We start from the raw sequence: 23,664 nt of genomic DNA, 5'->3' as shown, positions 1-23,664 counted from the left end.
TTCGCATTTTATTATTCACTTGTATCTCATTACTCCTTAGAATATTACCAAGGAATATGCTAATTACCTCGTCAAGTGTGAAAGTTGCCATCATCGTCTTGCGGGGATCTCTTTCTTGGAAAGTTTCTAAAGAGAAAAAAGAAATGAAATAACCAGTATTATAGATATATAAAAGCATCTGCAATAATCAAAATATTAAATATTTTTTGTTAACTTTTTTATTGAAAATTGATATCGCAAATTTATACCAGGAACTTCAAAACATTGGTAAACAGAGAAACGGTTTCTATGAGGGAAACTATGTATACAGAAAATGCATGAATTCATTTCCTTGTTATAAGGTAATAAAATATCATGACTTGGGTAAGAAAGAATACTTATTTTCACCGAAGATAAGAAAAAGTAAAATAAATGAAAAGGAATCGTTATTGCTCAATATCAAGATTTGGATACTTATCACTTTATTTCTTACCGATCATTGTTTTTAGCTTAACAGCGCACATGATGAAGTCATCAAAATTGATTTTCCCTTTCTTTCCGTAACGAAGAACTAAAGCTCGGAGAACATGGAAATTCAGACGGTAACCTGAAAAACAAAACATGATTTGCCCTTTTATTGCTTACATCGATGGGACAATAATCAAAATAACAATAATTATTCTTTCTAGGCATAACATAAAACAAATCTAAGCATTTTACTTGTGGGAAAAAATGGTTTCGAGAGAAAAATATTTTTTTAACCCTTTCCACTCGAAAAAAAGTTAACTTTCTTAAATTTTTTTGATAAAAAAATAAACATGATTAAATGTATTTGGCATAAATGTAAATGTAATTAAGTTAATAATGTGGCATTTTAAATAAGTTAATAAATGATTATTATACAAGCACTATCTACCTTGTATTAAAATATTTTCATCAGAATATTCGAATTTTAATTTCTTATACTTTTTGCTTTGTTTCTTCCTAATATTCTTCAGATGCATTTTAATGCATTCACGGTCAAAATCTTCTGTACGAGCGTTCGCATTCCCTAGCATGTTATTGGAAAAATTTCAGGAGCCATTAAAGACGAACTACTTCCGAAAAAATGTCGGTGGAATATTTTTATGCTTCGAAAATATTTTTATTCTGTCGCCTTTTTCAGCGTAACAGCACAGCTTCTGCGTCGTTAATTAAAAAAAAATGATTCGAATAATTTAAGTCAATACTCGTTTTAATATATATAATTATCTGTCATAATTCAGGGCATTTTTTTTAAAAAAATATCTACACATCTTTTCTTAACAAACATTAATTTTTCACTTATAGACTCTGAACTCTTTCCTAGAAAATGTGTAGGGAAAATGATAATTTTTTTTAATCGTTCGAGTAATTCTAAACTTTAATAATAGTTTCTAAAATATTAGATTAAATTAGGCATGATTTCAAACTTTTGTAAATAACACTCATATGGGCAGTTGTGGCGAAGGAAAATTTTTAGAATCATTCCGTGCTAATTCTCAAGATTTATTTATAGAGAGTGAAAAATAGACAGCAAAGAAACATCAAAATTTGGACTTCTTACCAGCCGAATGTAGAGCAGCTCTCAATTCTATGGTATTCAGAGATCCGGAATGGTCGATATCATATCGCTTGAATACGTTCTACAAGACACAAAAATCGTCAGAATCTATAATTCACACTTAAAAAGAACTTAAAGAAATAGTCTCAGCAATGCAGTGGATATCTGACCAGTGGACAGTTCGGTCTTAGTGGAGGCTCATTCAAAGAAACGTTTTTATTATCGAATTAACTTTTATTGAACAAAATTGCACACACAAAAAAAAAACCATTCTACATATTTCTCCTTTTAATAAAGAAGATTGTTGGCGCTCTGCAGAGCATATTATGCGATCTAGAGTATCAAATTTTTACAAATATACATTTGAGGCAGTGAATGCGCAAAGTGATTTTTCCAGCCTTCAAATTTTAATTACGGAGATTTTCCGCTATAACGTTCGAAATTATCGTGCAAAAGTGATTTCTACACTTTTTTATAATTCAAATATTTTTTTCATTGATACCAAATGATGTAATTTTTCCTGAATTAAAAAAAAATGTTACTTTCATTCTTTTTTAAAATATTTAATCGAGTGATTTTTTTTCTTCAATTTTTGAAAGTTAACAAAGATTCTATTTATTATCTGTACAATTTATATGAGGAATTAAAAAAAACAACCTGAAGTTAAAATATTGCGAAAGACAATATACAATTAGAAAGATTTTCCGAAAAATTACATTTTTGATGGCTTCTAAGTTTTCATGGGGCTTGATTCTATTTGGAAAGTTTATATATATAAGGATAAGAAGAGAAAAACTATTAAAATAACGTGGCTTTACACTCTATTACAATTTGATACTTGAACATACTTTGTTAAGAAATCAAGTCATGCATAACACTCATAATTGAAATGAAACACAGCCAATATTCCCGGCGGACTTGTTAGTCTCTAAAGGCGACTAGTAATAAATATTTCAAAACATAAACAACAACCTATCTTTCACGTCTTCCAAAATTCACCTAATGTGACTTGATTTTTCCGTCAATGCTTCCAACTCGTTCTTCCAGAGGCCTCTGCGATCTTCCGTGACGTCACAACGAGACTTGACATTTCATTTCTTTAACGTTAAGTCTGTGCGCGCTAGAAAGTCAGGTGAAATTACTTTTCACTTGTTAATATCATTCCATACACATCCATATCATGCAATTCAACACACATATATTATAGAACTCATTAATAAAATGCAGCCGCTTTCCACATCACCCTGGAGGTACGGCGCTTGGTATGCATTACCTTTTTTGCATTATTTGCAAGGCAGGTTTCCCGGAAGATGTATATCCCTTCGATTTAAAACAATTTATTGAGGAAAAAAATTATTTCATAAAATGCTGTAACGTAGGCAGTATTATTGTCAATAATAATTACAATATTTATCATAATTATGTTTACATGTTTCGTTTACTATTATATAGCCATTCTGTAATTACATTTATATAGTTAAATTTCATTATATAACATAACGATAAATACCTCAGAGTAAACAAAATAAAAACTTTCCATACTTATTATTATATATTGTTTCATGCTGTATATTTGTTACTGTATTTAATTAAACATGAAGGAAGTCAATATTTACGAATAATTCCCTTTACATTAAATTTAGGTCTGTGAATGACATTTTAGAACAAATGATATTAAAAGAGAAACGAGTCTATTTGATTCGAAGTCAGGAAAATTATTAAGTGCCCCTCTTAAATATGCCGTACTAGTCAATGGAGCAATTCCATCTCAGATGCCAAATTGTGCCTCTTACATGTTTTCTTCAACATTTCAGAGGAAAAATCCAGAAATAAAAAAGATGAAATTAGAGCAACAATATGTAAAAAAAGCTCTCCAGAAATGCATAGAAAAAAAAAAAATCCAATAAGACAAAATAATTTAAAAATCTTGAAACCGCGCATTTCGTTAGTAAATTTGAAAAATTTCTGGAATATCATTCATAAAGAAAACAAAATTTTATTCGTGAATATTAAGTTCTGGTCCTGAAATGCATTATGCTATCATAATAAATGATTTATTAGAGATGTCAGCTTTTTTTTTGGAAAAACTAGCCTGTCAAATATTTCTTCTTTACCAATTCAAGTCAATAACATCAACAATTTAAATGGAGTATTAGAGCATCTTCAAGAAATGAAAACAAATAATTCATTGCTGAATTCAGATATTATTTCCCATATTCATGGTTTCATGCCTTGATTATTCAAAATGAACACAGTAAAAGGTACTCCACTGAAATGATGATATTCTGCTCATTATTTTATTCAATGGTTTTGCATGCATATAAATTTGTCAGAAAGTTTGTCTATATTTTATTACCTTAAATTTAGTAGTCATTTCTAACAAAAAAAAAATGATGATAAAATATATACTTAAATGGTAGCCAAAGAAAGCTCTTCTAATGATTCAAAGATTTATTTCATATTTTTTGAAATGTCAATAGAATTGAATATTGTTTTAATTGCTTACTTGGAGTTGACGTCACAGTAAATATTCATAAAACCATTTTTATATGGAATTGTTTTAAAATTCATCAACAATTTTTTTCATTCATTTTTTTTTCCTAAATAAATTGTTTTAAATCGAAGTGATATACATCTTCCGGGAAACCTGCCTTGCAAATAATGCAGAAAAGGTAATGCATACCAAGCGCCGTACCTCCAGGGTGATGTGGAAAGAGGCTGCATTTTATTAATGAATTCTATAATAGATGTGTGTTGAATTGCATGATATGGATGTGTATGGAATGATATTAACAAGTGAAAAATAATTACACCTGACTCTCTTGAGCGCACAGACTTAACGTTAAAGGAATGAAGTGTCACGTCACGGAAGACCGCAGAGACCTTGTCTATCGGTGGTTGTGGCAGAGACCGCGGTGGCCTGGAGGTAAGATCTCGGCTTCGGAATCGAATGGTTTCGGGTTCGAGACCCGACTCCACGAAAAATCGTCGTGTAAGCGGGTCTGGTGCACTATAAATCTGTATTTCTTTCTTCTCCTTTTTCTTTTTTTTTTAAATCTAAATTCGAAAGGCAGCCACCCATTTGTGCAGTTAGAAAAGTTTTGTTGCCGGAGAAGGAAGAAGTTTGAGATATAACTTTACACCGAAAGATCAAATTTGGTGCAAAGTTACATATCAAAGATGTGTCAAATTTGGACCATTTAATAGAGATAAGTATAAATTTGGACCAACTATTCAACAAAAAAAGATACTTTTCTGAAATTCAATCTACTTTATAATAATATATTGCAGAAGAGCTATATTTAGAATCATATTTTTAACATAAGTATTGGATATCACATCCAGAAATAAAAATGCGTATAATTTTAATATTTAAGGCACACATCATCAATCCATCTAGTGACTCTGTCTTCGGATTTATTTGTATACAAATTATCTTAGCTGTAAATAAAAGTGTTATAAAAATTGCCGAATGAATTAGAAATATCACGATAATCAAACTAATGTTATAATTTAAAAAAATTATATATATATAAATATACACATACACACACACATTTTTTCCGAATAAATGTTTTCTGAAATGAATACCGGAAAACACCAAAATTGAAAAATGGGTTGATTCAAAACCGACGTTCTTTAAGATTACGTTTATCAGCGACACATGAAGGCATTTTGTGACTCTAGGTGATGCGTATTATGAGTAAGTTGAATGCACTGTTATGAATTGATTTTTTATGAATTCACTTTTAGTAAGTTGAACTATTTATTTTCATATCTCAAAACATTTTTAATTTAAGATCTTGTTAATAATTTGTTTTAGAATCAATTTTTCATTTTAAGGACTGCGAATGAAAAAGTTTCCTTTCATTTATTATGATTCGAGAATGTGCAGTATGTACGTTTCTACACACCATTATTTAAGCAAACGCTTAGTTTGTATGCGTACATAAAAAAACTAAGTGAAAGTAAATGTCATACATGGGAAACCTTACTAATTATATTTGCGATAATTATATATCATCCTAATATTTTATAATTCATTGAAAATTTACTTATTTTTACACATTTTTTTCTTGGCAGCTGGGTTTATAACCTCTTTTTTAATCAACTTGCCTACGGCCTCTATCAGCGGCCCTAGTCGGAAACCTGTCTTTTCGTAACATAACAAAGGCACAATCAGTTTTGATCACATGTTATAAAGTAACTTTCTTGCGAGAAAATATATGAGAAAGTAGAATGGAGAATTTTCTTTATAAATTTGTGACTTATAGGTCTAGTAATTATTAAAAATAAAAAGTATTTTGAATGAAATTCTTGCTTTATATCTTTCAGTCGAATTGCCAATAAAATTTTTTTTCCAATATCTGATTTTTAAACTGTATTTTAACTATCAATTGTAAATCCAAAATATCACAATGTGTTTATTTTATTTTATTTTTGAACTTCAGACAAAAGTACTATTAAAACATATTTAATCTTCTGTGTGATTTCTATCACACTTTCATTGTTTGAGCACGATTAATCTTGAAAAATTCGAATGATATTTATCATTTAGAGGATAATCTTGAATATCATTTACTGCTTGCAAAAGCCGTTAAGCATATTAGAATCAGAGAATTAATTTTTCTTCCTTGTTTTTAAATTTTTAACCTCTATTCAAAGCTTCAAAAAGAGTTGGGTAAATAGGCATTGAAATCTACTGAAGATACAGTTGAGTGAATACCAAAACATCGAAACTTATTTCCGCTTGCGATTAAAGAAATCAAAACAATGGAGTAATGTTGAAACCTAAAGGCATTAAAATAAATTTAAGCAATGAGAATGAAAGACGAAATTCTTACCTTCCAAGTTCTGATGTCTGCCCACAAATTTTTAAATTCTTCTAAACCTAATTTTCCAGATCTATCGACCTTAGCAGGTATTAAGGAACAAAAAAGCGATTACAAAATGTAATAAAATATACGAAACAATTTTTTTAATGAGAACATCTCATTATTCCGTGATATGTTTAATTTTGCAATATACTTATGTTAAACGTATATTTATCATCTTAAGCAACAACATTTCAAATAAATCATTTTTAAGAGGAAAAAAAATATGAAATCGATTACACATAGTATAAGTTTCTGCTCATTCATTTTCTTTTTCTCCGATACCTTAAGCAGTGCTAAAAATAAACATTCCTAACAAATGCTGAACCGTTAACTAATTATCGAATTTCATACTTTTGTTTTTTATTTCTATTTAATTCAGTTTTTTTTTATTACAGTCATTTTGCGTTGTATTGAACATTATTATTACAATTCATAAATTGAAATTTAAAACTTTATAACTGTCGGTTTTGATTGAGGAATTATTTATAAAAGGTGTATTCTTGATACACATTATTTGTATAATATGTATCAAGAATATTTTATGATGCATGATGATTAGAACTGGCTGATTGCATGGCAATTTAAATTTCATAAATTTTTCATTAATGCATTCATTGACTCAAACGCAAATATATATATATATATATTATTTACTTTTAGAACATTTTTCTAACTAGAAGTATTTGCTTATTTGTAAGGTTTTAGAAATCGGCTATTGGGTAACGATTCGATGGGTCATCTAGTGTTTAGATAAAACAATGGGATAAGTGAACAAACCTTGAAATAATGTCGCTGAATGTTATTGTATTATGCTTCTGTGAATGATGGCATCTAGCTTCTAAGAAGAGAGTCACGAATTTACAGATTGCTTTACTATGAAAATACGTGATAGATGTATCTTCTTCCCAAACACACAAAGATATTATTTAAAAAATAAATGGATAATGAATGTTGGATTATATAATTTGGACACTTTATGTTGGATTAAAATTTCAATGCAAATCTGGATGAGGAATACAAATCTTACTATTATGTTAGCTTGAAAAAATAATCACATATATACATGGGTTCAAGAAAAAAAAAGTCATGTTTTCTGAGGTGACCATGAAAAGATTTTTTTGCATCCATTAAAAAGTTACAAGAGGGTAAAATGTTTAAGAAAATTTGATTTATATAGAACATATTTTTCTTAAGATTCATTCATATTTCTTAAGATTAAGATTAAACATTTCTTATCCGATTCTTTCTGTCATATCCGAGATTATCATGGACTACGGTGAGGTTCTTTTCAATTTATGCAAAGTGAACTTTTGGAAAGCCTAAAGTAAGACTCCTACTAAAAACTTACTTTCATTATTCTTAATTATTCTCGTAACATATAAATTGTGTGTTATACACATATGAATAATACGTGAATGAATGAATTATATGTTGAATACAAATTTTTCTTAGCATTCAATTGATTTGAGTAAATTATGTGACTTTGAAAGAAAACATTCATTAGACTAAATTTTTTTCCATAACATTAAAGGGAAATGATAACATTCAGCTAATCTATACTTATAATAAAGCTCAATGTGTGTGTGTGTGTGTTGGCGCTCTACAGGCCAGGTCATTTGACATAAAGCTACCAAATTTGGTACATGTATACCTTAGAGGTCGGGAATGTGCACCTGGGGTCCCTTTTTTTGAAATTTTAACTAGAATTTTAATTATTAATTAAAAACTAACTTTACCGCCAAAAAAATCTTTCATTTTCCACACCGCCAACTTTTCCGCCAAAATAATCTTCCATTTTCCCCAACGCCAAATGATTTAGGCTTTAGTTCTTTTTTTCTCCCAACAGTAATGAGGCTAGGGTTAAGATTTTTCGGCGGATTATTTCAAACGATTCTGTTTATTTTCTTAATGTTTTATGCATTTAAAATTAAACATTGTTAATTAATCCATGTTTCAGATTCATTCTGAAGTACTTTTGAATTAAAATAACACAGAATAAAGGAAATTAAAAATGTATAATCTGCATAGCGTTACCCCAACTGGCGTAGAAAAATTCACGCATTTTCGTTACCGTAACTGGCGTTGAAAATTCACGCATGCGCACTGTGTTCTGATTGTTGGCATGGCAACCATTATCAACGGACGATTTAAATTACTTTTAGGTTAGTTGTATGCTTTTGTAAGTAAATTGTATTTATGTTCGTTATATATTTTTTGTGTATGCTTATAGTTTTAAGTACATCGTTTTTTAAGTAGTTTTTTTTAACCTGTTTACAATGATTTAAATTATTTTTAGGTTAGTTGCATGCTCTTGTAATTAAATTGTATTTATGTTAGTTATATATATTTTTTATATATGCTTATATTTTTAAGTACGTCGTTTTTTAAGTAGTTTTTTTTAACCTGTTTTCAATGATTTAAATTATTTTTAGGTTAGTTGCATGCTTTTGTAATTAAATTGTATTTATGTTAGTTATATATATATTTTATATATGCTTATAGTTTTAAGTACATCGTTTTTTAAGTAGTTTTTTTAAACCTGTTTTCGACCGATTATTTTAAACGATTCATTTTATTTTCTTAGTGTTTGATGCATTTAAAATGAAACATTGTTAATGAATCGATGCGTTCATGATGAATCTGAGAAAATTTTGTTGACAAATTCTTGAGATATTACATAAATTAAGAAAGATATTCTTTAGTGCCCATAAAGTTTAAACGCTCAGTGACTCTATTATCAGTAATCATATTATTAAAAAAAATGCTTTGTTTCAGTAAAAAAATATTATTATATTAATTGCAGATTAATCCTTTACACTTTAATTTAAAGCATAAATTCTACGAGGGGTAACAGAAAATGAGAGAGATACATATCACGTTATGACTGAAAGCCTTTATAATATTATGAGTGTATTATATGACTATCAAAATTTGAAGTTTTAAAATATTTTGCTGAAGAATCTATTAAAGTTGGAATTGCATAAAATATTTAATTATTAGAATTTTAACGAACATTAAGATTGGCGAACCGGCTGGTCGCCAAAGGCGGCTAGTAAATAATAAAGGATACATCCATCATCGCCACCATACTTCTACAAACATCCAAAGAAAATCCATCGAATGTGAATTCTTTAAAAAAAGAAAATAAGAATCATTAGATATATTATAGGGATGAAGTGAAAAATTTTATAGCTAATTAACAAAATATTCTAGAACTGATTGATATCACCATGTTAGCTCTAAATGCATAACAATATTGAAAATATAATTATCCTCTAAAACAAGGCTTATGAAGTTAATTAAATAATATAAAAGCTAGATGTGTTAGTAAAGGCTAAGAAAGATAATAGAAGATTTCTTCTGTAGATTATATTATCAGTATTTAATAAATCATTAAATATTTACAAAAATAATAGCAAGCTGTCTATATGAAATAAGCTGTAAATGAATGTAAAAATATATATGCAAGTTAAGTATTGATAGCTGTATAGCGAGAATAAATGTTGCATTCATATAGCCTTCTCATATTTTGCTTTAAAAATAACACAGCGTACTCAGTTTTTATCTCCGTGGTGTAAGCATCTACAGCCTTTGTCCACCGGCCGCTATACCATTGAGTATTAACTTGAAAAATATTATAAAGAAGTAGAGATTTCGTATTGAGTTTCGATATTATTTCTCCAAATAAATAAACATAAAAAAAAAATTAAATCAGTAAGAAGAATAAATATTTTTCAAACTGGAAACTTTCTCGGGTTCAACAAACTACTACTTTTTATAAAAATTGCAAAGGACAAATAATATTAAGGTTTATTTTAATAGCAAAAATATGAATCGCGATTGTCCTAGACATAGATATCTTTGTTTATCCATACCAACAGTAATTCAAGATGCAAAGAAGTTCGGGAAGATACCAGAATATTTGGATGTCACCGCAGAGAGAGAGAAAAATATATATTGGTGCGTTTATTTAAACTTTTAAGGCCAAATATGATGAAGGGGTATCCAAAAGTTATAAAAGGCAATGATTTATCATTTGCTTTTTAGTACCAAAAAGATAAAATTGGTCTTTGTCAAAAACTTGTTCTTTACTATAAATGAAACAAATTTTAGCAATTTTTTGTAATAAGTTTTGTTGAATTAAAAATTCCTTTACATTTTTACAAAATTTGCGCGCAACGATTAATAAAAAAATGTAATTTTTACTTTGAAATACATAAGATAAGCTTGCATATTGAGAAAAATGTGAATTTTACGCTTCACAATTCGTTTATTTTCAATAAACAATTTAATAAATCATTATAAATATACAAATTTTGAAAACTACATTAAGGAGGTATCTAAATTTTAATTTGATTTTTCATTTAATTCGAAAGTTTAGCTAAGATTTTTTTACAGAAATATTTTTAGTCAAAATTCTGTTAAGTAAATAACCTATTTTCTTTAGCTAAAATATTCAAAAACAGTTTCAAACATGAATCTCTGCACAATGCAGAATTACTCGGAAATTTACCAAAATCGTATTTTTAGCAAACATTTTTTTAGAAGTATATAATTAATAGTAATAAAGAGGTGGAAAAAAAATAGGACCAGCTATATTTCCGATAACTACTGTATTTTATAATATTAGATGTTAAATCTTTAAGGAGTTAAATATTTAGCAGAAAGAAGTGATAGTAATTTAAAAGAAAAAGTTTAGTAATTTTTCTAATGTTTTATATATTAATTTTTTAAAAAATATTTGTACAGAGTGAAAATTGGAATATATATATATATATACAGAGCCACTTAGTTTTTTTTTTTTTTACATTATTGTGAATTTATTTTGGCTCTGAATCAGTTATTAGATGGTACAAATAGCTTTTCCAAATGATTTAATATGATATAATTCCAAATGATTAGAGTTCAATTTTAAAAGCAAACTATTTTATTAAAAATTTTTAAACTGCACATATTAATTTTATTAACGCAAACGATGTTTATTTTCACTATATGTATTGACAGCAAAATTTGTATTATTCTTTTGATAAGAATGTTCTTGTTCTTCATTATTATATTGCGTTGTTTTACTTCACTTATTTTTACAACAAATATTTATATTTAGTTATATTATTTCGGTTTAAAGCGTTTCTCACGAAATCTTAATATTTCCTCGGTTATGGGAAGACTGAAAAAGTGATGCGAAAAAGAACGAGGTAAGATTGTCTTCATTTCAGAGAGTGTGCTCTGTCTTCCGGAGAAACTGCACAGCGATTCAAGAAATGTTGCGATTCAATTCTTGAAAAATCCCAACCGCTACGCGACATACAAATGATCTGGTAGAAAAACTGTTTCTGTGTAATGAATAATTAATCGAGTCCTTTAATCTTCCACTCAAATTAAAAAAGGAATTGCAACTGTCTTGTTCGTAGTTGAATTGGGCTTAATGCACTTTTAAAATCTCCACATGCGTCCATTAACAAAACTACAAATGATTAATCGCGTAGAATGGGCAAAACAGCATATTGTCCTTGGAAATAAATGGAGTGACGGCATTTTCTCAGATGGAAAGAAATTTAATTTAGACGGCTCTCAGTATTTTTTTGGTATGATTTACGTCTTGAACGAATAGTATTTTTTAAACGCCAATTCGACTGTCCGAGTGTTATAGTTTGAGGAGGATTTGCCCTTAATCGAACAAATCCGTTAGCCTTTTTGAAACCAAAAACGAACTCTGAAGGATATCAAGAAATGCTTGCTGAAAAAAATATAACCAGAAGTTTCTCTCATTACAAGTGGGTATTATATTTTTCAACAACAGAACACCTCTATCTATGTATCATTATCTACAAACAAATGAAGTAGAATTATTGGATTGACCATCAAAAATCCCCGATATCAAAATTTTTGAGGCTTAATGATTTGCGATATTTATACAGATGGGAGCTGTTACGATAGTAAATATGAGTTAACTGGATCGAAAATTCGTGGAAAAAAATATCGAAGCAACTTTGAGAAAGATTTATAGACTATGACGTCTCGATGGGTGGATATCATACAAAAAAAGGGCAAATTTCTAAATAATAAACTGTTTTGTGAGCCAAATTTTTAATTGCCTCTATTTTATTTTCCAATTTTCCTTCTGTGTAAAAGTTAAATATTAATAAGACTGTAATAAATTAAAATGAAATATCATCCAAAATAACTTTCAATATTGCATTTATTTATGTTCTTATTGTTCTTAAAAATTATGATACACTCCAAAAGACAGTTAAAAATTTACAAATGTTTTTTTCCTGGCCCTTCTTTTCTTCCACCTCTGTATCATTTACCTTTTTACACATTTTCAAGATAAAATTTAACACATCAATTTTTCAAAATATGTATAAGATGAATTAGAATTTTCTACAGTTCGGTTGATGCTCTACAGTACCATTCATTAAAAAACAGACAAACAACTACAGCACTGAGGTGTTAAAAATAGGTGCATAAATGCGAATATCATGCATAATAAGAAATGGGCATGCAGGTAGCTCGAGTGTGTTAGTGAAGCGATATTTAAGGTGTGATTATTCTTACCGTCATCTTTTGTAACACCAGCATTCAAAAGGGTTGAAGGAAGGAACAAAACAAAATCAGTGTGTTATTTTTATGAAATATTTTTTTTTAAATATTGCATTAAAAGACACAAAATGAAACAAATCAGAATAAACAACTTAAATAAAAAAAGGCATTCAATAAAGCATAAAACAATTGCAGATTTGTGAAATACTGTGTAAGCATAATTTAAAGAGGTTTTTAGAACTCGGTTACAAAGAAAGTACTGTGCCAAATGCAACAGATATTGAATATGTGGAAAAAACATAAATCAAAGGCAAAATGAATAATCCGTTGCATTTCAGTAAAATGTATAGTCAAAATGCGCCATTGTATTCATAATATTTAGGCCATAGGGAATCGATTTAAAACGCAGAAAAATCGGAGAATTTTGAAACCAAAAGCGAAGGTGGCACATTAGGCTGCACTTAGGTATTGAAAGAGACAATAAATAAAGAAATCAAAACAAAAGAAACATTTTTATGCCATTAAATATTTTAATACAAAATTGCTACTCAATAGCTACGTCCATTATTTTAAAATTTTACTAATTACATTTTACAGTAAAAAATTTTTGATTGTGAAGTATACTAATTTTTGTTGGCCTGTTCGTAACCCCTTGCGATTTTCGGTTGTGAGGTGATTTGCAATTGCTTCTGGATAATTGAGTGGAATGGTAATTGAGCAGTTTGTCATGTGGATAATTTAGTCCAATGAAAGGCCCACACACTTCTACCCATATAATAGATCTAAAGAGACATGTTATATTCTGCAATAGATAATGTCATTTTCCTAATAACCATGGTGCAACATGTTTACAGGAAAAATGCAGTGAATTTAGTTAGACGCTATCAAATTCGGTTCTACTTTAGATATCGGGAATGTGCCTCGGAGCGATTTTTTTTAAAAAAAAGTATATTTTAAAAATTATTATTTAAAAGTATATTTTAAAAATTATTTTACAGTTATGCCAGATTTTGGCATTTTCCAATATTAGTTTCAAAAATATTACAGCATAAAAATTTGACACCATTTTAAAATTTAAACCAGTCAGAATATGATCTGCACATTTCCTAATAAAGGAAAAAAAGCATCGAAAAAAATTGCGGACTTGGGAAAATCGCGAAAGCCAAGAGTGCTCAGATTTTTATTGTCAGAATCCTACGCAAAATCGTTGTATGCTTTGTAGTATAGTGAAGAAAATCGAGTATACATTTTTAGGTGCATTTTTTGATCAAATTAAATTAAAATTTCTCATACAACTATCATTTTTGTAATAAGATCACATACCAAATTCCCTTTTATCTAAGTTACCACATTTTTTTAGCCATCGCATTTACGAGTATGCTAAGTACAGACATACAGACGGTCAATCTCTTTACGGATTTGATTCAAAATTTGATACAGATCTAAACTGAAGATTGGTAGAAATCTACAAATTCAGTGTCAAGACGACTTACCGAATTTCATTCATCTAGCTCAACGCGTTTTTGAATTATCATGTGCGCAAACATATTAAAAAAAAATAATAAAAAAATATTTTTTCTGTCTCAGGGAGGTCTGAATCCGCGTCTCGATTTCGAATTTTTTCACAATTATTACAATGCTTTTTCTTTGAATATATCCCATTGGAAAAAATAAAATTAATTTTTTGATTATATCCATTTAAAGGGCATGCAATTTTTTTTTTTGTTTAGTTTTGTCATTTTTTTAAATATTTTTTTTGTTTAATTTTCAACAATACATCTTATTGTTAAATTCAAATCTTTTCATTATTCCGTCAAAGACGTAAGCACCTGATTAGCTTTCATTGTTGAAAGAAAGAGAAAAAAATTCTGCTTAATATCTGTATTGCTTACATGAGGAATAAGAAGTGAATAGAATGCACCGTGAAAGTTAGACCCGAGCAATTATGTTTTTAATAGCACTGTGATGTCATGGAACTGGTTTCCATTAGAAAGGTTCATGTACACAAGGGAAAATATAGGTTTAAAGTTATTATGAAAGTAACATGACTTTACTACTTGTTAAAATTTGATACTTAAAAACATGTTCTTGAGGGATTCGTGAACATTAAGTTATGCACAAGAAATTTAAATGAAAGTAAACAATCGATCATTTGGGTGAACCCAAATTCACAACAGATGGCTAATTATGAAATAAAAGAAATGAAGGTGTTAAAAGCAAGATCTTATAAAGTCAACAAGTTAATTTCAAGTGTGTAGAAATCCCGATAAATCTTAAAAACGAAATGTAACTGCTCAAAATTTTCACGTTAAAAGTGCCCATTAAATTTTAATCACATAAAACAATGTTTAGTTACTTTTTATGTCTATTTGATTTGCAGCAATACATTTGTCTTTGGTATTGGAAATGAGTGTATTTTTTCTTTATAAATCGATTCCCATTGGTCTCTGCTTGAAATGATGATGTGTTTGGCTCAGTGCTTTCTCTGTAATTGAGTTCTAAGAACTTATAGCATTGCATTTGTGATGTCTATTTTTTAAAATCTAAAATCATTTCTATGTGAGGTGTCGATAATAATAAATTAAAACCTACCTAGCGCCAAGGGAGCTAAGAATAAAAACAACATGTCACATTTTTGAATGCAAAATTTTATAAAATATATAGATTTATACAGCAGTAATATAGATGCTTCCAGTTTTTTTGCTTAGTGAGCAGAAAAAGGAGCCAAATTAAAATGATAAAAAAAGGTTAACAGTTGAGCTGAGAAAAGGGGTGATGCTACATACACAGCAACGGCAATTTACTCTTGAAGAATTTGAAAACATTTTTGAATTAAATATCGAGAATTAGATAGAGGCTTTATCAGGAAATAATCAAATAATAATTTGCTAAGTCTAAAGCTTATGTGCCTTTGACATGCAGGCAGACACGCCTTGTAATGTTAAACCAGAATATATTTATTAAAGGATTTTTTTCTACTTTGAGTGTATTTTGTGTCATATACGTCCATTGATTCAAATAAATATGGATTCAATTCAATTCGTAATAAAACTTGTTAACGGTGAAATATTCACGATGAAGAATACCATTTATATTCAATTTATTTAGTACAAAGGCATAACAAAGATACATTTTTGGTAAATAAGAAATAATTTGGGCTAAAATTTACAGTGGGATAAGAACCATGTGAAAAAGTTTTGATAACTGAACTTCTCGTTTTAATTCAAAATTTCATAACATCTCAAAAAAAGAATTCCTTTTTTTTTTTTTTTTTTTTTGCATTTAAGAAATTGCATTAACTATTTCGTACGAAGGAAAAAATTTGCATACATGTTTTCTTAAAAAAATTGCGAGAAAGTTAGCAATTAAAAAAATACTAAGCATTTTGAAAAATATAGATTAATGAACGTCATTTGAATTTTAAGGATAGATACATATAAAATGCTAACTACATAAATAATACAGTTTAAAAAAAATAAAAACCAAAATAATGATGCTGGCAATGAAATCATAGGCCATCTTTTCCTAGAAATATGATGTTTGAATGCTAATGAAATCCCGCCATTGTCCAAAAACTAAAGATAAACTGGCAATGAAATATGATCAACCTTGAAAATGCCACGGCAAATAGACTTTCGAGAGTGCATGGTTTCTTATCTTTTTGTTTCTTTTTATCATTTGTTATGTTGAAATCTAGTGGAAAGGATCATATTTCATTCGCGAATGAAACGCTAAATCCAAAATCTAACACATTATAAGAAAAGGAGCATTGAAATAAGTAATTTCTTTAAAATCATCTATTCTGATTCAAAATTTTTCAAATCTTACATAATCCATCTCACTGGATAATGCGTCATTAAATAAGTGAACTATTGTAACATTACATATTTTTTTGTTATAAATTAATTGGAAATCATACATAAATCCAGAATTAACGGACAAATTCCCCCTTTTATCGTTTATTCAGTCTTCATTGCAAAGTTATTTCACGTCATTCTCTTTTATTTTTATTAAGTCATGATTTAAGAATGAAGGCAATGGAAAGTGAAAAGACAGACGGAGGAGGATGTAGAACAACATTATAAAATCTCTTATTATTCCTTCTTCTTGAGAAAATAACACTAAACCAATAAAGTCCATGGTTATGAAGTATGAACTAAATTCTTGCATCGAATAACCTTTTTTCATCTACCAACAAAATTAAGTCATTAAAATGTGCTATAAACCGATAACTAAGTAACAAAGATATCCGTAAACATTTTAAGAGTTCCAAGGACTCTTAGTTGAAATAATACCACAGCATGCGTCCAAAAGAAATGCCATCTAATTAGATCACAAAGGAACATACAAGTCAAGAAATTAAATACTGCTGAAGGAAAAGAAAAAGGGGCAGCTTCTTCTATAATTTTAAGTTTTTTAAGTGACCAGACGGAAGACAAAATTTGACGAAAAAACGATACATTAACTAAAGTATGTTTATATCAACTATAATAAAATATGCCAGGATATTTCAAGACTTATACTTAACGCAAATAATCATCAACGCTTATGAGTATTTTTCAAAGCTTTATATGCCTACAAATATTAAAATAATTTCAGAAAAACTTAACTAAGAGAAAAAAATTTCATTATTAATGAAAATAAATAGAAAATGACATTACGATAGTTTGACATTGACGGTAACATCTCTTTGAAATTTCATTTAAAAAGTTTCGAATTTTGTCGCTACTTTTGTCATGATTAGAGCGAATTATATTGATCCTTGACGAAATTTGCAAATCGAAAGACAAAAATTGTTAGAGCGGTTTGACACCTTCGAATGATTGTTTGGCCCTCTCATATCTTTAATAAATATCAACTATTAAACAATATTTAGGTTTCACCAGATGTATTAGTAACTTTCTACATGCCGCAAAAATACCAAAAACATGCGACGGCATGATCAAGAAGAGTAGGGGAAAAAAGATTCTACCTTTTTTAAGGGCGAAATTTAGAATTTCCTGAAGTTCGTAGCAGTCTACTTCGAGATCTTCACCCGCGATAGAGGCGAAGAAGTCTTTCACCTCTTGGTCCTTGCTCTTCTCCTCTTCTGTCTCTTGGACTTGGACCTTCAAATGATAGCGACATATTAGAAAAAAAAAACCAAGTTGAAGATAGATTTATATAAACTCATACCGTAGCAGCAGAGCCGTATTTACTGAACACCAGAATTACGTACAAATTAGAATTTCGATGTTATTGCGTCAAATTATTTCTACTGACAGTGAGAAAATTTGACGTAATTTTAAACTACAATGAAGTAGTGGACCGACACTGTCCGAGATAATTAGTTTATCATTGATACTAATGAAAAGTAATACTAACGAATTAATACCTCATATAATATAGAGTACACTCCCGAGTTCCGGCCTAATGTGGCGGAAGGGCAGGCCGGATAGGCCGGTGTTCTTTGAACTCGTTTCTTTGCCTACCAATACCAGAAAACAAAGTTTTTATACCGAAACTCACTGTTATAATATGCATTATCTCACTTCTTATTGAGTACCAAATCCTCTGTTTATTTCAAGCCACGTAGAATGTGAACGTGGCAGCGGCCTGATGAATCGTAAAAATCATTGCCATAATGTATCTAGTTAAAATAGAAGGCTCTGTACTTGTAGTTTATATATATATTTGTACACTACGCTGCATTTTTCAAGAATTTATTAGAGAAAAAGTTAGTTACAGGATATAAACTGTTCTCATTTTAATATAATGCCTAACTTAAAAGCAGAAAATATAAACAAAACATTAACATAAATCGTAGTCTAATTCGTAAGAAAACTGATTTTATTTTTCTCTGATAAATGATACACAGATATGAAAAGGTAACACTAAGATAAGAGTCAAAATTTACAGTTTTTAGTTTTTGAAAGACTAGGCCGGATACTCGGGAGTTTACTGTATTTACGTATAAATAAAAAAAATGGACATACTCGAGATATCTGGTCATTTTAAATCAAGAAAACTGCATTAAAAATAACTAGCAGTAGTGCTATTTTTGTTTTAGAACTGATTTTATTAAAATATTTCCACTTTTTCCAGATTTGCAATGCATAGTCCTTTACCTATTTAAAAAAAAATTTTTTTTAATGCCTGAATGAACTTTGTATATTTCGTTTTCATGGGAAATAGAAAATCAAATTAGTTTATGTTTTCTACGAATGCATGGTTTCCAATGCTTTAGGAAGTTTAGTAAGGTTTACAACGCTCATGTGATATTTGCTGCTTCCTCGAGTCAACCTGGATTCTGATTCTAAAAAGAAGTTATAAATCGTCCTAGATAAACTACAAAACAAATGCATAAAATCAAGTATTGCTTATACATATTTAAATATAATAATCCCATCATTTTTTATTACCATTTATTCACTTTCGTGTAAAACATTTTTTTAAATTTATATATTTTTATTTATATATGTTTGCGTATAAATCCGGCATGTATTACAATTTCAGAAAAAAGTAAATTTTCATCTCAAACATGCATTGATCTTTCAAACAACACACAGCAAAGTGCATGCGATTGATTTTCTTTTTTTCTCTCTATTACAGACATAAGGATACAAAATAAATTTAAAACGATCATAAATGATTAAACTCATAATAGTAGGGATAATGATAAGTAAAAATTGAATTATGATTCGTTTATAATTAAATTGTTTCATTGAAATTATTATATATTCTTAATTCATGTTCTTTTCTTAGTTTAATGTAATTTTTCATTATAAAAATTATATAAAATAAACAAAGAGTTTTGTTTCTAATTTTTAAATTGAAGCATCCTCAAAATAAGAATTAATTATCATAAATGTAACAAATTTATTAATCAAAAATAGAGTGAAAGTATTAAATTCTAATGCAAATAAGTTAAATATTTATATTTCATTTCTGGTATATCTAAAATAGGAAATTCCTAATATTTCATGACATTTGTACTTTTTAATCATTTGAATAAATTTTATCCAAGATGATCATCAAGCTAAAATAAGAAATGGTTGTGGAAAAAAAGCAAGGCTCAATGATTCAGGATCAGAAAAATGTCATTGACATTACATCTTTTTTAAAGTAAGAATGAGATTTGTGTATGCGAATCAGATGAATGATAAAGAAATCAGTTGTAAATAATTCAAAAGGGAAAATCTATTCTCGCATTCTAGGCTTGACTGTGTAATTACATTTCTCTGATACTAAATCAATGATATGCAAATTAAAAATGAAATTATGAATTCCGTACAGTTAATCTACTACAATAGATTGCCAACGATAGTGGTGTGCAAAAATTAAGAATGAAATGGAATAATTACCACAATTAGTGTCAAATAGCTGACAAACAAAATCAATTAATACTACACTTAGTATTTACATATAAAACACGGTCAAAGAATGCTAAAAATATTATAACAGAATAGCAAAATAAATGATAACGCTGAATGGGTCATTTTAGAGTTGCAACGGAATTAAAAAAAGATGTGCCATCTATCACAAATTTAAACATAGTTTAGATATTCAAAATAAAATTATCTGAAGTCTCAAAATACCCCCTCTTTTAATGCATGTGTGATTAAACAATACAATCTCACACAATGGGGTTAACCAATTAGCGAATGCATAAAAGAATATTGAAATCATACGTCCAGCAGATGAAAAATCACTATAAATAAGCATAAAATGTTCTTGAATAATGTAATGAGATGGACCTCAATAGTTTTAGATTATAGGAGCTAAGAATTATACTAGTTGTAATATTTTTTGATAATTAATACTTGGTGTAATTCATGCCAGTTCATTACAACGGAACATACTGTTCACTACAGTCTACATTCTGTGTTAACTAAAATGGCTAGATTTTTTTTTGTAAGTTGGATCAAGCTGGGGCTGAGTTAAAAACCTGAACTGTCCTAGCTCACTGAACAGTTTGATCTCTTTATCAATGGCCAAACTTGCAATGGATCATCAAGTTTTAAGTCGAGACTCATATTTTGAGTTTCAAAGATGGTAATTTTGTTATATTTCACCATATTAAATCTTGCAGAAGATTTTATAATATCATTGGCAAGATGTTCGACATATCGATCATTACTAGACCATATTACGCGCAATAAGAGTTTGTCTCATCCTCCATTTCTGCACACCAGCGTATATATAAATATAAGTTTAAAAGGAGACGCGATCTGGAAATGGTTTGGATTCCAAACAAAAACCAAACAGGATTCGGACCCATTTCCAAGGAAAGGTTGGAACACATCAACCATGCATTTGATACTTAACGCCAGCTTACGGTGAGTGGTACTGGATACAAAGTGATATCATCTATTGGTTTTTTGGCTTGCTGAAAAAGCATTAACAGTCAGATTTATACAATAGTTTTGAAACAACACAAAACTGCTCTCTGACACGTTTTTAACACAAAACAACAGGTTGCAGATTGCAACAGAACATTTCGATATCTTTCTCTCAACTTGCATGAATAAATTTATTTGCTAAATCACTGAATTTCCTTATCTCGTAGCAATAAAAACAGCTTATAAAAATTAGTTGGATTAAAAAAGTTGAATTGGTTAGCATACTAGCGGTAATTAGAAAACCAAGGGATTGTGTGACTATCAATCCCATTTTCTTGTTTGTTGATACCTGATCGCGAAGTCTTCTAAATGAATGATAATTATTAAGCTAACATTTAGATTTTTATTTTCAGGTTAAAAATTTAAATTTAAATTAAGAACCCAGTTCCTATTTTAAATTTAATGTGACAGATGATTCAAAAGGTCCATAGGCATTTAAAAAGAATCATAAAATTTTATAGGATCCATAAATGATATCAGAATACGTATTCTATAAAATATCTCTGCAAATAGAATTTGGCCGGATTCAGATTGGGTGAGGAGAGAGGATCTTCTGAAATTGACAATGTCTGCTAATGGCCTCACTTTTCATGACAGTTTCAATCAGAAAATTTAATACATTTTAAAATGACTTGTTATTCTATTTTTTTTATGAATGTTGTTGTAGAGGGCGCTCCGTTTTCCCTCAAAGGGGTCTAAGTATTTTTCATACTCCTTATGGGATATTATTCCCAAAGAGAAATCATACGACTGAATTATTAAAAGAATCTAGCTTATAGATTTCCAATATAGTCCATTTTTTTAGCGCCACCAAACGCTGCTTTTTTTTTAAAAAAATGTATATGGGTGTTTATTCTGTAAACCGTTTTATAATTCGATCATTTTTCGATTTTTTTTTCTATGATTCTTTAAAAATATCTAAGAACCTTCTGCTCATCAGATATTTTAAATTTTAAACATTTGAAATACTTGCTATATAACATGCAATCTTTCTTAATATCTTTTAAAACACATTGGCTTTTTAAATATTAGCTAAATTTTTGACCATTAATTTATAAATAAATAAAGAGACTATCTAATTGAAACTCTAAGTAAATAAATCACCAACAAAATAATTGAATTTTCCCAATCCTGTGTAAAAATGACAAAATAATTCTAATAAAAATGACAAATAAATTAGGATTAATATATAAAATTTTGAATTAAATTAACGCGAATATCTTTCCTTATTACATAAGATCAATATCTCTTTACACTAGATGAAACTTTTGATGATTTAACGAAATTATAGCAATATCATTTTAAAAATGTATCTTAGAAACTTCTCACCTCTTCATCAGGTTTAGTGAGCCCAATATCTTGATCATACTCTCTGAAAAAGAAATAAAATATTTAGTTATCTAAGCCACACTTTTTTAAAAATTTAGATACATTTGTTCAAATAATACTTAAAAAATGATATTCGTTATTCAAGTAAAATAGAGAATTTTATTCATATTTTATCGTAAAAAGAAACGAATATTTTATTCTTTCAAACATTTGGTTTCTTTTATTTATGTCTCTGAAAATAACTTGCTCGACATATCCTATCATTGAATATTCTACCTTACTAAAAAGGCGTTGGAATTTAAATGGGAACAGTCATTAAAAATTTATAAGGGATTCGATTTTCTAGCCTGGAATATCGTAGCATGATAATGTCTTAATCTTAATTCGTCTATCTTTATTTTATTTTTAAAATTTTCTCTTAGAGTAGCGATAACGTACATAAACAAAATGTATTTCATATCGTTGAATATCGTTCGAGTGAATATAATAGCAGTAAATGAATCAATGGAAAGTATTGTAAAATATGCTTAAAATATTTTTAAATTTATTAAAATATAAAGAAAAAAAGTGAAGGGAAATAAAATTGGTACCAGTGAAAAGTCATTTTTTAATTTGAAATAGCTTTAAACGTTTTTTTTATTTAATAACAAAAAATAGTGAGATAAAATGGTGACTTTTTTTAAAAACTAATAATTTAATACAAAATAATACTAGCTAATATGCACTAAATAATGCTAATAAAAAATTTTGAAAATCCTTTCTTAGTAAGAACCTAATATCTATGTATTAATTACTACCAAATTTAGTAACTTCAGTTCAAAAGGTCTTCTTTGAGAAAACATTCACAATGATTTTTTCCTCGTATTCTTCAATTTATAGGCAGTATGCCTTCTTATAAACATGATCATGTTAAATACTGGAACATGTCATTATTCAAAGATATTGAGAGCATTTTTCAGCCATCGGGACTAGT

General features: G+C 28.6%; 1 protein-coding gene across 6 annotated transcripts in view; it reads right to left on the bottom strand.

The window, feature by feature from the left end:
* The window catches only part of LOC129981001 (calpain-A-like), a 145,750-nt gene that overhangs the window by 5,692 nt on the left and 116,394 nt on the right, over positions 1-23,664 (bottom strand). For 5 of the 6 annotated variants that reach the window (XM_056091577.1, XM_056091581.1, XM_056091579.1 and 2 more), the window contains exons 12-19: positions 22,692-22,734; positions 21,299-21,349; positions 17,954-18,089; positions 9,509-9,567; positions 6,406-6,474; positions 1,565-1,643; positions 473-586; positions 68-126 (exon numbers count right to left, since the gene is read on the bottom strand). In XM_056091577.1, the coding sequence (XP_055947552.1) occupies positions 68-126; positions 473-586; positions 1,565-1,643; positions 6,406-6,474; positions 9,509-9,567; positions 17,954-18,089; positions 21,299-21,349; positions 22,692-22,734 (610 nt within the window). The remainder of the gene's footprint in view (positions 1-67; positions 127-472; positions 587-1,564; positions 1,644-6,405; positions 6,475-9,508; positions 9,568-17,953; positions 18,090-21,298; positions 21,350-22,691; positions 22,735-23,664) is intronic. The other variant, XM_056091578.1, reaches the window with a different exon arrangement.

This window comes from Argiope bruennichi, chromosome 8 (genome assembly GCF_947563725.1).
Source record: "Argiope bruennichi chromosome 8, qqArgBrue1.1, whole genome shotgun sequence".
NCBI lineage: Eukaryota > Metazoa > Arthropoda > Arachnida > Araneae > Araneidae > Argiope > Argiope bruennichi.
The sequence above is the reverse complement of the archived record's forward strand: the minus strand, read 5'-3'. Positions and strand labels throughout refer to the sequence as shown.